The sequence below is a fragment of the Dama dama genome, chromosome 15 (genome assembly GCF_033118175.1).
Source record: "Dama dama isolate Ldn47 chromosome 15, ASM3311817v1, whole genome shotgun sequence".
Taxonomy (NCBI): domain Eukaryota; kingdom Metazoa; phylum Chordata; class Mammalia; order Artiodactyla; family Cervidae; genus Dama; species Dama dama.
Genome location: NC_083695.1, coordinates 29,682,094 through 29,697,950, shown reverse-complemented (window position 1 = coordinate 29,697,950; position 15,857 = coordinate 29,682,094). Strand labels below are relative to the sequence as shown.

General features: G+C 49.1%; 1 protein-coding gene across 2 annotated transcripts in view; it reads left to right on the top strand.

The window, feature by feature from the left end:
* The first annotated feature begins 4,107 nt into the window (after positions 1-4,107).
* The window catches only part of LRRC20 (leucine rich repeat containing 20), a 75,201-nt gene continuing 63,451 nt past the window's right edge, over positions 4,108-15,857 (top strand). For both annotated transcript variants that reach the window (XM_061161715.1, XM_061161714.1), the window contains exons 1-2: positions 4,108-4,212; positions 12,479-12,617. In XM_061161715.1, coding sequence (XP_061017698.1) covers positions 12,536-12,617 — 82 coding nt within the window. In that variant the 5' untranslated portion in view covers positions 4,108-4,212; positions 12,479-12,535. The remainder of the gene's footprint in view (positions 4,213-12,478; positions 12,618-15,857) is intronic.

Sequence of the window (15,857 nt, the reverse complement as noted above, 5' to 3'; positions counted from 1 at the left end):
CTATCCATCCCTGTGTCTGTGTTCCTTGCAATGTGACTTTGCTGCTCCTGCCATCAGGAGATTGAATCAGGGTGTTGCTGTGACTTAGTTTAGTCAATACATCTATGGAAGTGACACAGTTCAGGTTCTGACTTCGGCCTTAAGAGACCTGATGATTCCAGTCTTGCTCATCGAACCCTGCAGCTCCATGTGAACCAGCCTGGACTAGCCTGCTGATGTATGAGGAACACGTGGCTTCATGTTACCTCAGTTGATAGCCACCTGCAAGAAGCAGAGCCTCTGGCTCCCTAGCAACTACCCCAGAAGCATGAGCAGGTCCAGCGGAGACCAGAAGAACTACCCAGATGAGCCCAACCTAAAATCCTGACCCACAAAAATCAGTTTATTAAACTAATATATTTTAAAGCCACCTCTAAGTTCTGGGGTATTCTAACATGCAAGAAAAAAAACAACTAAAGATGTACTGACTGATACAAGCACTTACCACACGCCAAGCCCTGGCTCTGGTCTACCTGAAAGCACGCAGAGTCTTGGGAGCAAAGGCCTGTGCAAATGTGCCATACTGGGTGTGATGCAGAAAGTGCTGTGGAGGGCAAACTCACCAGGAATAGAAGAGATGGCATGTGAGATGGGGAGGCGTCATGTCCCTGTGCAGTAGGCTGGTCCAGGATGAAATTCCTGAGAGAGGAGAATGAGTGAGGTAAGGCAAGAACATGGGAAATTCCAGGCTGGGGCCATCGGTGGTATTTACTGAGCACTTACCTTGTGCATGGAAGCATTACACAGGCCATCCCAGGTCTGCATGAGGCCTAGCAGGAGAGAGAAGACAGCCGTATTGCTGTAGCAGAAATTAGTTGAGGCAGCCCCATTATGTAAGCCCTTTTTCAGCTCTTACTCTTTCTGCCCATACAGTCTCCTACAGATGTTTTGTTTCCCCCTCTCTTGTTTAATTGTACTCTGAAAATGATTGCTTTCTAGCCAAAGTTGTACTATGTACCTGATGTTTACTTCTTGAAGACAACACTCCCTAACACTCCTTTTCTTTGTGAGTATTCTTCATGCCAGAAGGAAGGTCACAGAATGATGACCTCAAGGACCACCAGAACCTGTTCTGGAACCACTTGCCACCAGCCCTAATGATCTCAATGTCTCTAGGAGGAAAGAAGAATGCAAGACTACATCAGTCCTGATCCTTATCGACAGCCTATTTTCCACTCTGAAGCTACAAGACCATTTCCTGTTTCCCAGGAAGTGAGGCACAATCTTGAGGGCCTTAGCCTGCCGTGCCCCACTCTGCCTGACAAAGTAATAAAGCTACTCTTAAAAGAAAAAAAAAAAAGCTGCTCTTTTCTGCTCCTCCAAAGTTCAGTCTCCACGTTTCTATTCGGCACCAGTGAACAGAGGCCAAGTTTTTGGCAACTGTATGTAGAAGTTGGCCAGAAATGTCAGGCTGGTTTTAACTGAAACAGGAGCAGCAGAGTCTGCTTTGTCCAGGGTAGTGAGAATCTTGGCTTGGGCAGATGGGACTTGATCTGTTTGTTATTTATATCTGGTTCCTGGCATGTGTGTGACAGGGATGGGGTGATGACGAGGGTGGGGAGAGGCCTTTGTAATCTTCCCAGGAAGGCACAAGGAGTCAGAAAACCAGCTGCTTGCCACCCTCCCCCCAACCCCACCCTACGAGTGGCAATCTCTTGAGGGCAGAGTCTGTGTTTGATTCACATTGGTCCACCCTATGACACAGGGCCTTGCATACACTAGGCATTCAGTTTTGCAAGACATTTTCCACAGGTGTTTTGCATTCCCTTCCCTTTATTCCTACTCACCCACTGAATTAATTTCCCATGGCTGTTACAAGAAATTGACACAAGCTAGGTAGTTTAATATGAGAGAAACTTATTCTCACAGTTCTGGAAGCTAGAAGTCTGAAATCAAGGTGTCAGCAGAGTTGGTTCCTTTATGGAGGCTCTGAGGGAGCACCCGTACCTTGCATCTTCTTAGTTTCCAATCCTTGTCCACAATCCTTGGAATTCCTTGGCTTGTAGACACATTATTCTACCCTGCCTCCATCTTCACAAGGCCTTATCCCTTTGTGTCTGTGTGTTTCTTCTGTTATAAGAACACCAGTCATGCCCTATGCCAGTATGATTTCATCTTAACTAGTTATATTTGCAATGACCTTATTTCCAAATCAAGCCACATTCTCAGGTACTGGGAGTTAAGAATTCAACGTATCTTTTTTCTTTTTTTGGTTGGGGGGAGATGCAATTTAACCAATAACATCCATCAAGACCCTGGTGAATGTATATTCCTTGTCTAACTGCCCCAATCCCCAAGGGCAGAATTAAACATTATTTCTTCAGGGCTCCCACACATTTACACACACGCTTCTGTTTATTGGAGCATTTGACTCATTGACCACCATGGCTGGTTGAGTTTGGGGCCTCATCTCTTTGGTCTTCCTCACAGTGCCTAGAAAAGAATATATGGGAAAGGACTTCCCTGGTGGGCCAATGGTTAAGAATCTGTTTTTCAATGCAGGGGAGGTGGGTTTGATGCCTGGTCCAGTAACTAAGATCGCACGTGTGGTAGGGCAACTACTGAGTGCCCTGTGATGAAAGATCCTTCGTGAGGCAAGGAAGATCCCTCCATCCCCAACAAGACCTGATGCAGCCAGGTCTTGGTTTACCTTCAAAAAAAAAAAAAAAATAGAATCTATAGGAAATCCTCTGTAAACTTAGGTCTATGAAGCAGCCACCCTTCCCTGAGCCATCATGCCTGGCACCCCACTAAACTTTTCATGTGTTAACCCTCACAGTGACCTGTGAAGTAGATATTTATACATTTTAATTTCTATTTTATAGAGAAGAACATTGGGATATAGAGGGGAGAAGTAACTTAGCAGTAGCCAGAATTAATTGCCTCTAAAAAATCAATAACCTCAGATACGCAGATGACACCACCCTTATGGCAGAAAGTGAAGAAGAACTAAAGGACCTCTTGATGAAAGTGAAAGAGGAGAGTGAAAAAGTTGGCTTAAAGCTCAACATTCAGAAAACTAAGATCATGGCATCTGGTCCCATCACTTCATGGCAAATAAATGGAGAAACAGTGGAAACAGTGGCTGACTTTATTTTTCTGGTCTCCAAAATCACTGCGGATGGTGATTGCAGCCATGAAATTAAAACACGCTTTTTCCTTGGAAGCAAAGTTATGACCAACTTGGACAGCATATTAAAAAGCAGAGACATTACTTTGTCAACAAAGGTCCCTCTAGTCAAGGCTATGGTTTTTCCAGTACTCATGTGTGGATGGGAGAGTTGGATTTTAAAGAAGGCTGAGCGCCGAAGAATTGATGCTTTTGAACTGTGGTGTTGGAGAAGACTCTTGGGAGTCCCTTGGACTGCAAGGAGATCCAACCAGTCAATCCCAAAGATCAGTCCTGGGTTTTCACTGGAAGGACTGATGTTGAAGCTGAAACTCCAATACTTCGGCCACCTGATGCGAAGAGCTGACTCTTTGGGAAAGACCCTGATGCTGGGAAAGATTGAGGGCCAGAGGAGAAGGGGACGACAGAGGATGAGATGGTTGGATGCCATCACCGACTCAATGGACATGGGTTTGGGTGGACTCCGGGAGTTGGTGATGGACAGGGAGGCCTGGTGTGCTGCGGTTCATGGGATCGCAAAGAATCGGACACGACTGAGCGACGGAACTGAACTGAACTGAACTGAAAATCCTTAATGGGCGCCATGAGGCATTACGAGAAAAGCTTCCTTGTCCCTATCTCCCTGATCTGGCTAGTTCAACTCTGCTCCCTTGAGAAAAACAAATCCGGACACTCAGTCTTATGGATCCTGGAAACTGTCGCGCATTCGGGTCTACACTCCGGCCATCCAGAACGTTTTTGCTCCAGAAGTCGAACACAAAGCGGACCCACCCTGCGGACGCGAGCGCGCGGGCCGCCTTTTCCCGGCGCACCGCTGCCGGGCGCGGCGTGGGGAACGGCACGCTGATTGGTTGCACAAGCCTGCCTGCTCCCGCCTCGCGGCCGCTCCTGACACAACTATTGGCCAAGCGGCCGCGCGCTCAGAGCCTGCAGCCCCTCGAGCCCCTCCCGGCCGGCTTCAGCTACCCGCTGTTGCATGGGGCGCCGCCGGCGGCCGAGGGAGCGTGACTGCGCTGCGCAGGGCGCTAGGAGGCATTGTCGCCGTAAGTGGAGCAGAGATCGGCCCGGAATCGGGCACCACTTTCGTGCCCCGCAAAGTAAACGTAGTCTGAGGTTAAGCGCTGGAGGGGCTGGGGGAGAGAGGGAGAGAAATGCCCCTGTTTTTGGAGAGTACCCTCCCCTCCCCCAAGTCACCCGGTGGAAGGAGCATTGGTGCACCCGTTGCGACTTTAGCAGTGCCAAGGGGCCCGACGCCAGGCCGGTTCTGGCTTGCAGACTGCGGCTGGACCGCAGCTGGCTCGGGGGAGCGGGCGCCGCGGTACCAGGAAATTGGGAGCCCGGGGAAGCCGTTCCAAGAGGGCCTCCGTTCCCCGTGGGAGGCGCCCCTGTTCGAAGAGGCTATTGTAAATTTCGTCCCTCACGCCACACTTTCAGGATTTGCTTCCGCTCTGGGGAACTGCCTGTCCCAGAGCGTGCTTCTCGGCCTCGGGGTACCGCGGGAGTCCCCGGGCCCTCGGCGATCACCAGCGTTCTACCCCTCTGCCGGCTTTATTCTTCCCAGTCCCCGCCTGCCGAGCGAGCGGAGGGCCGGCGACGAGAAGCCATTGGCTGCGGGCGCCGGGGGTGGGGAAGACGGTGAGGCGGGCCCCTAGAGCGAGGCTTGGGGACCCTGCCCTGGCCACCGCGCTCAGTCCTGGGAGGTGCGGCCCGTGGATGCTTAGATGCCCTTACAGAAGCGTGCCCCGGGCTCTGCGAACTCCGTGGCTCAAAAACAGGGCGGCCAGCCCGTCGCGTTGTCGCCCCAGCGGGCTTCTTCCCTTGGGTGGAGAAGTGGGTCAGCTCTCTCTGGCCTCGAGTGGGCCTTCGGGGCCACTTGGGTCCGAACCAGCCGAGTTCTTCTCACTTCTCCAGTGGCTTCTTAACTTGGCGAGGTCCAGAGGACCCGCTGCAGCCAGCGGTGGTGGGGAGCTTGCACCCATGGCGCAAGAGGCTCCAGTTGCCCTGCGGGGCGGCTGCCAGGCTCTAAAGTTCCCAAGTGACCACAGCAGTAACTAAATATAGGAGCAGCTGGTGCGCACGGGGTGTTGCAGCAGCTCCTTTGCACAGATCTCGGGGCTTCAGATAAGGTAGAACTCTCACTGATGGGGGCGGGAGCCCTGGGGGAGGGCTGTGGTCAGTGTTTAAGCAAAAATCATCTCTTCCCAAACCTGTATCCAGGTGAAACCAGATTATAGATACAAGAGGGCTCTTTTGCCAGCACTCACAAAGGAGGACAACTTCTTTTCTGGCATTACATTTATTATATCCTAACTTATCATCTGAAGTGGTTTAAGCACATACTAGTAATGTCTTAGTGTGGGAAGTGCTTAACAGTTTGCAAAGATTTCTCAAAAGTTATGTATCATTTACTTCTCAAAACAACCCAGTGAGGAGGGTGGTATTTCCAGCTGACAGATGGGACTGCTCACAACAGTGATAATCTCCTCAAAAAAACTTCCCATAGTTGCCTGAAGACTTGTAGGATGGGCTCCAGCCCCCTCCCCCCAGAATCAAGGGACAGACTGGCTGCCTCTCTCCCTCTTTCTCTCGTCATTTTGGGTCCCTCTGCTCACTCCCTGCCCCTGTTTCTTCTTCCCACCCATGGCCTGTGCCCTCATGGCAGAGGACACACTTGCTCTTCAGGCTGGCGTTGTGACCTCCAGCACGTGCCTCCTCCCACCTTTTGTCACTGAGTCTCTCTTACCTGATGGGCCGCTCATCCTGGGCCATGTCCTGTCTCTGCACCTTTGCTCCTCCATTGTGGGCCTAATACAAGGGCCCAGGTCACATTTGTTGGATTGAACATTTACTAGGAATGGTACACACTCTGAGGAAAGAGGAGCTGGAGAGGGATGTTTTGCTGGAACAATGGTGTGAGTATGAGTTTGGACCTTGTGCTGAAGGGTCTTCAGGCTTTAGAGCACTTTCCTTGAAATTTTCTAAGGCTACCCTCTGGTCTTGGGACCCCAAGCCCAGAATAGACCTGTGTGGGCTGATGGGTCCTGTTTATCTCCTTTGGGACACTCTTTGATTTTCAGCTACCACTTCCCCTGCCTGTGGGGTTGACCAGATGTCTCAAGGAGCCCAGAACTTGAGCCTGTGTGGTTGACTTGTCTTGGGGTGCTGTGGTTGGGGTCTAGTTTTGGGAGTGCTGCCTTGCACACTGATTGTTCCCGCTGGCCAGCATGATCTTCCTTTCATGGAAATGAATGAGAACGGGCAGCCAGAGTGGTGGTGCTGACACGAAGATTTTGGTTGGCTCCAATTGTTTATTTAGTCAGGGGCCCCCTCACATCCTAGGGCGGCCGGGGCTTCACACTTAATGAAGAGTGGGCCCATATCTCTCTCCGTCACTCATGTGTGACTCAGACAATTCTCTATTTTTCTTTAAAACAATTTAAAACCAAAAAGAAAAGTGCAGTTTGCTTTATTCCACCTACAACCCCCAACCCCCGGCCTAACCCCTTTCTCTGTTGGCTCCTGTTACATGCTCAATAAATTCTTGCTGCTTTTTGGTCAAAGAGGTTCAGTGTTGCGTTGGTGCTGAAAAGGAGCTGTCAGCGAAGTTGGGCAACCTTGTAGGGTCGCTTTTGGGGACACACTCTAGACTCTCATCATCTCAAGTTTGTTCTTCCTTCAATTCTGGGGCCCTCCTACCCCATCTTGGGTCTCATATGCCTGTGGTCCGGTAACCCTCCGATCTCAGCCCTGCCTGTGCCAGAGAGTAACAGGCCTTGGTCACCTGACCTGCAAGAGGGACTGTCAGCTGGACTTTATAAGGAATTCTCTCTTGGTGGAGGGGTGGTTTTAGGTGAAGGAAGTGTGGTTTCCTACCCAGATAGTGGAGTGGTGATTTTAGGCAGTTGGAACCTCTTGGGAGTCTAGGGCATATCTGCGTTGTATGCAAAGCATCCTCTGGAATGTAAAGGGCCTCTTCTAGTCATTTACTTTGACAGCCAGATTTTACAGGCTGTTCCTGTTCCTGCTTTGAGGTCCATTCTCTGACCCACATTATAGGATGTCTGAGCTTGCCACCACCTGGTGAGGTTTTTAATTTGACTAGTTTTTAATCAATGGGTTCTGACGTAAGGCGCTACTGCTCCCACCTGGTGGCAGCTGGTAGAAATTGTAGGTATAGTGCCTGATGGAAAGTAGCCTAGACAATCCCACCAGGATTAGCACAGACCCTGGGTAAGCTTGGAGATTTACCTTCCCTTTACCCTCTTTTGTGAGGCCAGGATTGCCTTGGTGATGTTCCTTAGGAAAGCCTTCCTCATCAGAATCATAAGTCAGAGCTATTTCTTGTATTTCCTTCCTCTCTATGCTTTCCCCCTGTACCTTGTGTGTGTAAGTCACTCAGTGGGGGAGTCGCTTTTTGTGACCCCATAGACTGTAGCCTGCCAGGCTCCTCTGCCCATGGGATTTTCCAGGCAAGAATACTGGAGTGAGTTGCCATTTCTTTCTCCAGGGGACCTTCCTGACCCAGGGATCGAACCCAGGTCTCCCACATTGCAGGCAGACTCCTTACCATTTGAGCTACCAGGGAAGCCCTAACCTATGCTCAATACATGTTTGTGATTATTAATGATGAACACTGTAGATAAGTAAAGAAGGGAGAATGGTATGTAGGAAGAAACCTAGTCTGGGAGTTAGGTTTTTTTGTTTCTAAGCCAAGAAACACCTGGAGTAACAGGCAAATTTGGCCTTGGAGTACAGAATGAAGCAGGGCAAAGGCTAACAGAGTACTGCCAAGAGAACGCACTGGCCATAGCAAACACGCTCTTCCAATAACACAAGAGAAGACTCTACACATGGACATCACCAGATGGTCAACACCGAAATCAGATTGATTACATCCTTTGCAGCCAAAGATGGAGAAGCTCTATACAGTCAGCAAAAACAAGACCGGGAGCAGACTGTAGCTCAGATCATAAACTACTTATTGCCAAATTCACACTGAAATTGAAGAAAGTGGAGAAAACCACTAGGCAATTCAGGTATGACCTAAATCAAATCCCTTATGACTATACAGTGTAAGTGAGAAATAGATTTAAGGGACTAGATCTTATAGACAGAGTGCCTGATGAACTACGGACAGAGGTTCGTGACATTGTACAGGAGACAGGAATGATGACCATCCCCAAGAAAAAGAAATGCAAAAAAGCAAAATGGCTGTCTGAGGAGGGCTTACAAATAGCTGTGAAAAGAAGAGAAGTGAAAAGCAAAGGAGAAAAGGAAAGATATACCCATTTGAATGCAGAGTTCCAAAGAATAGCAAGGAGACATAAGAAAGTCTTCCTCAGTGATCAAAGGACTAGAGGAAAACAACAGAATGGGAAAGACTAGAGATCTCTTCAAGAACATTAGAGATACCAAGGGAACATTTCATGCAAAGATGGGCTCAATAAAGGACAGAAATGGTATGGACCTAACAGAAGCAGAAGATATTAAGAAGAGGTGGCAAGAATACACTGAAGAACTCTACAAAAAGATCTTCACAACCCAGATAATCATGAAGGTGTGATCACTCACACTCACCTAGAGCCGGACATCCTGGAATGTGAAGTCAGGTGGGCCTTAGGAAGCATTACTATGAACAAAGCTAATGGAGGTGATAGAATTCTAGTTGAGCTATTTCAAACCCTAAAAGATGATGCTGTGAAAGTGCTGCACTCAATATGTCAGCAAATTTGGAAAACTCAGCAGTGGCACGGGACTGGAAAAGGTCAGTTTTCATTCCAATCCCAAAGAAAGGTAATGCCAAAGAATGCTCAATCTACCGCACATTGCACTCATCTCACACGCTAGTAAAGTAATGCTCAAAATTCTCCAAGCCATGCTTCAGCAATACGTGAACCGTGAACTTTGAGATGTTCAAGCTGGTTTTAGAAAAGGCAGACGAAGCAGAGATCAAATTGCCAACATCCACTGGATCATCGAAAAAGCAAGAGAGTTCCAGAAAAACATCTATTTCTGTTTTATTGACTATGCCAAAGCCTTTGACTGTGTGGATCACAATAAACTGTGGAAAATTCTGAAAGAGATGGGCATACCAGACCACCTGACCTGCCTCTTGAGAAACCTGTGTGTGCAGGTCAGGAAGCAACAGTTAGAACTGGACATGGAACAACAGACTGACTCCAAACTGGGAAAGGAGTACATCAAGGCTGTATGTTGTCACCCTGCTTATTTAACTTCTATGCAGAGTACATCATGAGAAACGCTGGGCTGGAGGAAGCAGAAGCTGAAATCAAAATTGCTGGGAGAAATATCAATAACCTCAGATATGCAGATGACACCACCCTTATGGCAGAAAGTGAAGAAGAACTAAAGAGCCTCTTGATGAAAGTGAAAGAGGAGAGTGGAAAAGTTCGCTTAAAGCTCAACACTCAGAAAACTAAGATCATGGCATCTGTTCCCATCACTTCATGGCAAATAGATGGGGAAACAGTGGCTGACTTTATTTTTTCTGGGCTCCAAAATCACTACAGATGGTAATTGCAGCCATGAAATTAAAAGACACTTTTTCTTTGGAAGGAAAGTTATGACCAACCTAGACAGCATGTTAAAAAGCAGAGACATTACTTTGTCAACAAAGGTTCATCTAGTCAAGGCTATGGTTTTTCCAGTAGTCATGTGTGGATGTGAGAGTTGGACTATAAAGAAAGCTGAGCGCCAAAGAATTCATGCTTTTGAACTGTGGTGTTGTAGTAGACTCTTGAGAGTCCCTTAGACAACAAGGAGAGCCTACCAGTCCATCCCAAAGGAGATCAGTCCTGGGTTTTCATTGGAAGGACTGATGTTGAAGCTGAAACTCCAGTACTTTGGCCACCTGATGTGAAGAGCTGACTCATTGGAAAAGACCCTGGTGCTGGGAAAGATTGAGGGCAGGAGGAGAAGGGGATGATAGAGGTTGAGATGGTTGGATGGCATCACCGACTCAATGGACATGTGTTTGGGTGGACTCTGGGAGTTGGTGATGGACAGAGAGGCCTGGTGTGCTGCAGTCCATGGGGTCGCAGAGTCGGACATGACTCAGCGACTGAACTGAACTGAACTGAGCTGATTTACCTCTCTTCTTGGTTCCTCAGGATTCTCATTCATAAAGGCATTCAACTGAGTCCACAAGTTTCCAGCAGCATTGCTGTGACTCAGGCTTAGGAGGATGGTCTTATAGGTAGCAGGGGGAAGGTGTTGAGTCCAGTTTGCCATAGTCTCAACTATTCCCTTCTGTTCTACCCTGGCACATCTTATGCAAATTGCCCACCTGGCCTTGTTACGACTCATGACCCTCCTATTTAGACAGTATCTTTGTTGTAAGAGTTGGTTCACTTGTATTTAGATTTGAAACCCAAATGATGGCTGTTGATTGATGTTACCATTGGGGGATACCAACTGAGCATTTTCTTAGTATGTGGTATAAAGTGTAGGGGGAAAGCACAGTATATAGCTGCTCCCTGCCTTAAGTTGCCTGCAGGCCAATTGGGGGGACAAGTATGTATACTTTTAAAAGCTCATAAATAACCCAGGTTTGTGCCAAGGCTTTAAGTGCTACTGAAACTCAGGGAGGAGAGAGTGCTGAGGGTTGGGGCAATCTGGGAAGATTTCCTGGAGGTACAGAGATGAGAAGTTCTACTCATTCCTTAAAGATGAATTCCACTGACTTATTCATTCAGAGTCATATGGATATTTAACTGGGATTAGGTGCTGGCGTCACGTCTGCACATGTCCTGCTTCATCCTTTCAGCTAGCGTTTAGGAAGTAACTTACGTGTCCTGAGCCCTGATCTAGAAAGGTATGTATTTTTTGTTCAATCCTCATTTGAACCCAGGGTGGTAGGTATTACTAGATCTCTTACTCAGATGAAGAAACTGGGGCATGGAGTAGTTAAGAATCTTTCTCAAGGCTTCTCAACTAAGAACGCCAGAGCTGGGCATTAGGCCTGTGTATATCCTTGGCGAGATACAAGCACACACTGAACTCATCACTGACTCTCCCTAAAAAGCTGAGTGGGCTTGACTGGGCCTCCATGTCCAGTTAAGCTCATGTGGACTTTTCCATGGTGTCTGTTGGCAGTTCTGAGCAGTACCCTCACCTGCTTCTCTCTGCCCGTCACATTGTCCTGTCTTTGACTCTCAGATGTGTTCATTAGAGCTCCTTGAGCTGTCTGTGGATCTGGGATTGCAAGCCAGGAGCAAAAAAGGGCAGCGACCTTAGCCTCAAGTTCATTTTCTCCATGGGGTGCTACCGCTGGCGATGTGAGTGACTTTTGTAAAGAAGAGAACACTGGATGTGGAGTTCAGTTAGATTATTGCCCTTTACTTACTTTGTTTGACCTTGGCAGCTTCCTTGAGTCTCTCTGCCTCAGTTTCCTTCTCTGTAATAAAAAGGAATTGGAGGCATTTCCTGAGTCCCTATTGTCTTCAACACTTGATCATTTTGATTGTGTCCTCATTCTTTTTTTTTTTTTTTTGGCTCTGCCACACAGCATGTGGGATCTTAATTCCCAGACCAGGGATCAAACCCACACCCAGTGCAGTGGAAGCACGGTGTATTAACTACTGGACCATAGGGAAATCCCATCCTCACCCTTCTTTAACCCTCTTCTATGCAGTGATCCAGTCTCCCTCCTCTCATTTTCCTGCCCCTATTTCTTTTCCCCTGGGGTCTTGCCGATAAACTCAGGGTGACAATTAGGTCTGCGACTAAAACTGTAACCTTCCCTCCTTACTGCCTCATGGGGAGGGAATTCTTAGAGACCACCCACTCTCCAAACGGTGAGCTCCGACCCAGCAGAGATTTTGTGTCCTCACTTCCGGCTTGTGGAAGGAGCCTGGCAAAGGTGGGTGAGGAGAACTGGGAACTGGAGGAGTGGACAGGGCTTTGAGGCTGTGGGATGGAGGGACAGGTGTCTCTCCTTGCACCTGGCTGCACCCTGCCTCCTCCCCACTGCCCTGCCAGTTCAGTGAGTCACAGGCCAGCACACACCAGAGTCCTCACACCTGCCTGGACACGGGTTGAGGTCTTGGCGAGGTCACACATGTTAACCCTGCCAGGAAGCTGGTAGGGCCGGGCTGATGGGTGGATCAGGCACTCTGAAGGCCGAGCTAGATGTCGCCTGTGCTCTGGGCCCCTCAGGAGGAGGTGAGTGGCCTGGGGCCCTCCCTGCAGACTTCCTGCAGCCTGGGTCCTTGGGTAAGGCGGGTCAGGGGTGGGTCCTTGGCTGATTGTGGGTGGGCACTTCATGGCCCTGTGTCTTCCCTGGCGCAGGTTCCTTTGTGAGCAGCAGACCAGCCTGGTGGCTGGCGACAGGATACCCGCATCTGCATGCTGAGGAAGATGGGTGAGGCTGTGGCCAGAGTTGCGAGGAAGGTCAACGAGACCGTGGAGAGCGGCTCCGACACCCTGGGTGAGTGAGGGCATGACTTTTCTAGCTGCAGGGCCCCCTCTCCATTGTTTATTGAATCGGGCTGGAAATGAGATAGAAGGAGAAGGTGAAAGACACAGTATCAGTATGCACCCTTCGGCAAAAAGGGCAGTGTTCCATGGACTTTTATTGTAATTGTGTTCGATTTGTATATATGGGGTCCCAGCATAAGACATGTTTCTTGCTATGGGTCATAATCAAAGAGGTTTGGAAAGCGCTGAGTAGGGGTGTCATCTGCTGGGAGCCTGTCTGCTTGCCCTCAGACTATTGACAGCTGCAAATATGTATGTGCCCTTGGACCAGGTGATGGTAGATGACACTCCAAGTAGCCCCAGGATGTGCACAAGTGCCTCATGAGTGTGACCTTGCTGAATCTTCACAGCCTCCCCGTGATGGATGTTACTCACCAGGCATGACTATCCATAGATTTCAGATGAGGAGATGGAGGGTGAAGGCCAAGTGGGCTTTTTCCAGGTCACCCAGCCAGGAGGCCCCTTTCCACTCCACTGTTTTAATTGAATCATGTCATATATATTGTTGAACTGGTCATAGCATTTTAGCTCATGTAGCTACCCTAAGGCTGTCAGCACATAGGCAAACCATCCCATTTAATTGAATTCAGTAGATATTTATTGGGGATTCTCTGGTGGCTCAGATGGTAAAGAATCTGCCTGTAATGCAGGAGACTTAGGTTTGATCCCTGGGTCGGGAAGACCCCTTGGAGAAGGGAATGGCAGTCTACTCCAGGACTCTTGGCTGGAGAATCCCATGGACAGAGGAGACTGGCGGGCTACAGTCCATGGGGTTGCGAAGAGTTGGACACGACTGAGTGACTAACTCATTCACTTTCAGATATTTACTGACTTTCCACCATATATAAGAGTGTGTGTGTGTGGTCTCGGTGTGTGACCTGCTGGGACCTAAGTGCCCCCTTAGAGTCACAGGTGTGTGGCAAGAACACAGAGGAGGTGAGTGCAGACCTGCCCAGGGGATGACTGTACAAGTGGTTGGATTGGGATCTGAGTTGGGCCTTTGGCACACAGAGGAATTTCATCAGCAGGTGGGCATGTGTGTTCTTGTGTCTGTCTGTCTGTCTCATGGAGGAGCATTTCCGAGAAAGTTACTGCCTGAGAGATTGGGAAGGTGGAGTGTTTCTGCTAGCAGCCTTTGGTCAGATGTCTCTGAGGGTCTTAGGGCAGGGGGTGGTGGCCCAGAAAGTAGAGGGATACTCAGCCTTCAAGACGTACTTGGTCACCACCTCTTCCAGGAAGCCCTCAGCCCTGCCTGATCCACCCCTTGCTCCCTTCCTCCTCTGGAGCACTCATTCAGTGTCCCTGGAGGGCAGAGATCCTGTGTCCTTTGTCCCCCACCTGCCAAGAGCCAGAGCAGTGTCCGGCACTTTGTAAGCATATAGTGGTGTTGGCTGAACTGAACAATGGTGAGAGAAACATCTCTGCCAGCAAACAGACTTGAAGATGGCCATTGGCTTTTTAAAAAAATATTCATTTATTATTAAAATTTATTTATTTATTCGTTTATTTGACTGTGCCATCTCTTAGTTGCGCTGCACATGGGATCTTCGGTCTTCATTGTGACATGTGGGTTCATGTGGCATGTGGGATCTAGTTCCCTGACCAGGGGTCAAACCCAGGCCCCCTGCATTGGGAGCATGGAGTCTTAGCCCCTGGACCACAAAACTCAGCCTTTGATTTGGGAGGGAGGCCTGGCAGGGGACTGTGTGGAGTGGGGGAGGGGAGAGCTTTTGCGTGGGGAGCTGAGGGCTGAGGGCCCTCAGGAGAGGAACTCTGGAATCCTGTGCTGGTCACTCACATGGTTGCATTTACCTGAATGCTCAAGGCTCTCCTCCACTGACATGGCCTGGGTTTGAACCCCCAGGCTGCCACCTACTAGCCTGCTCCCTTAGCAGATTGCTTTACCTCTGGGAGTCTTGGTTTCTTCATCTATAAAATGGGGGTGATAACTGTGCCTCCCTCATCAAGGTGGCAGGAGCAGTTATTAAATGCCAGGCATCGCTGTCAGCTCTTTACAGGTTTTGACTCATTTAATTCTCACACCTGTAAGCCAGAGGTGATATTAATATCCCCATTTTACAGATGAAGAAACTGGAGCATGAAACTTTTTAATGCAGTGTTTCTAAGTGTTCCTTAGCATTAGGGTATTTGCCTTGTCTCCTCTGCTCTATTTCTTTTGAAGTAGGAGACTTCCCTGGTGGTCCAGCATTTAAGACTCTGCCTTCCAATAAAGGGGGTGCGGGTTCAATTCCTTGTTGGGGAACTAAGATCCCACATGCCCAAAAGGTGAAAAAAAGAAATGAAGTAGGAGCTTCCTCTGTTTAAGAGGTGCTGGAGCTGAGGCTGAGGGTGTGGATGACCTACTAGTGACACAGCTGTTCAGAGGTGGAGCCAGGTTCAGCACAGCGCTGAGTAGCTTAGCCCTGCCTTTCCCGTGCACCCCTGCTGCCCCCATTGTGGGGAGGGGGCGGGCAGGAAGAGGAGAGCTTGGAGACCTGAGCAATCCTCCCTCCTTAGGTTGCCTCTCCTCCCACACCATTTTGGAGCCACAGTCAGCCTACCTTGTCCTTTGAAAGGAGGAAAATAATGAGAGTCTAATATCTGCCTGGCCATTTAAGATGTCAGGTGATAAGGAGAAAGGGGCCGCCCTCATAGGCTGTATCTGCTTACGTGCAAACCGTAGACCCCACTTTAGAGCTTTCACAGTGGAATCTCAGAAGGTGGGCGTGATGACCTACATGTTAACATGAACTCTGTATGATTCTTCCCTGCCTTGAATTTGGGGAACCACTGGCTTACTATTTACAATCTGGAACTTTCTTTTCCTGGCATGTTATAGGGTACTGGCCGGGGGTTGGAGGTATTATCTGGGTAGGTCTCTAGATATCTGTGTGTGTGTGTGTGTGTGTGTGTGTGTGTGTGTATGTGAGACAGAGAGAATGAATATGAACATGGACTTAACCCGTCCCCAGGGAACTGAGGGGCTAGGCTGGTGCTGTGAGATAACCAAGTGGGGAGACCAAGACCTTCTCCCCCTTCCCCCCTAGCCCTCCCTCTCTCCTCCCAGGCTCAGACACTTGGGCCACTTTTCTCCTGACTCACCAGTAGATGGCACCCTGTTACCAGCTGACCTGGTGACAGGCAGCTGAGCCCAGGCCTTGGCCAGGCTGTCTCTGGGTGTGAGCGCCTG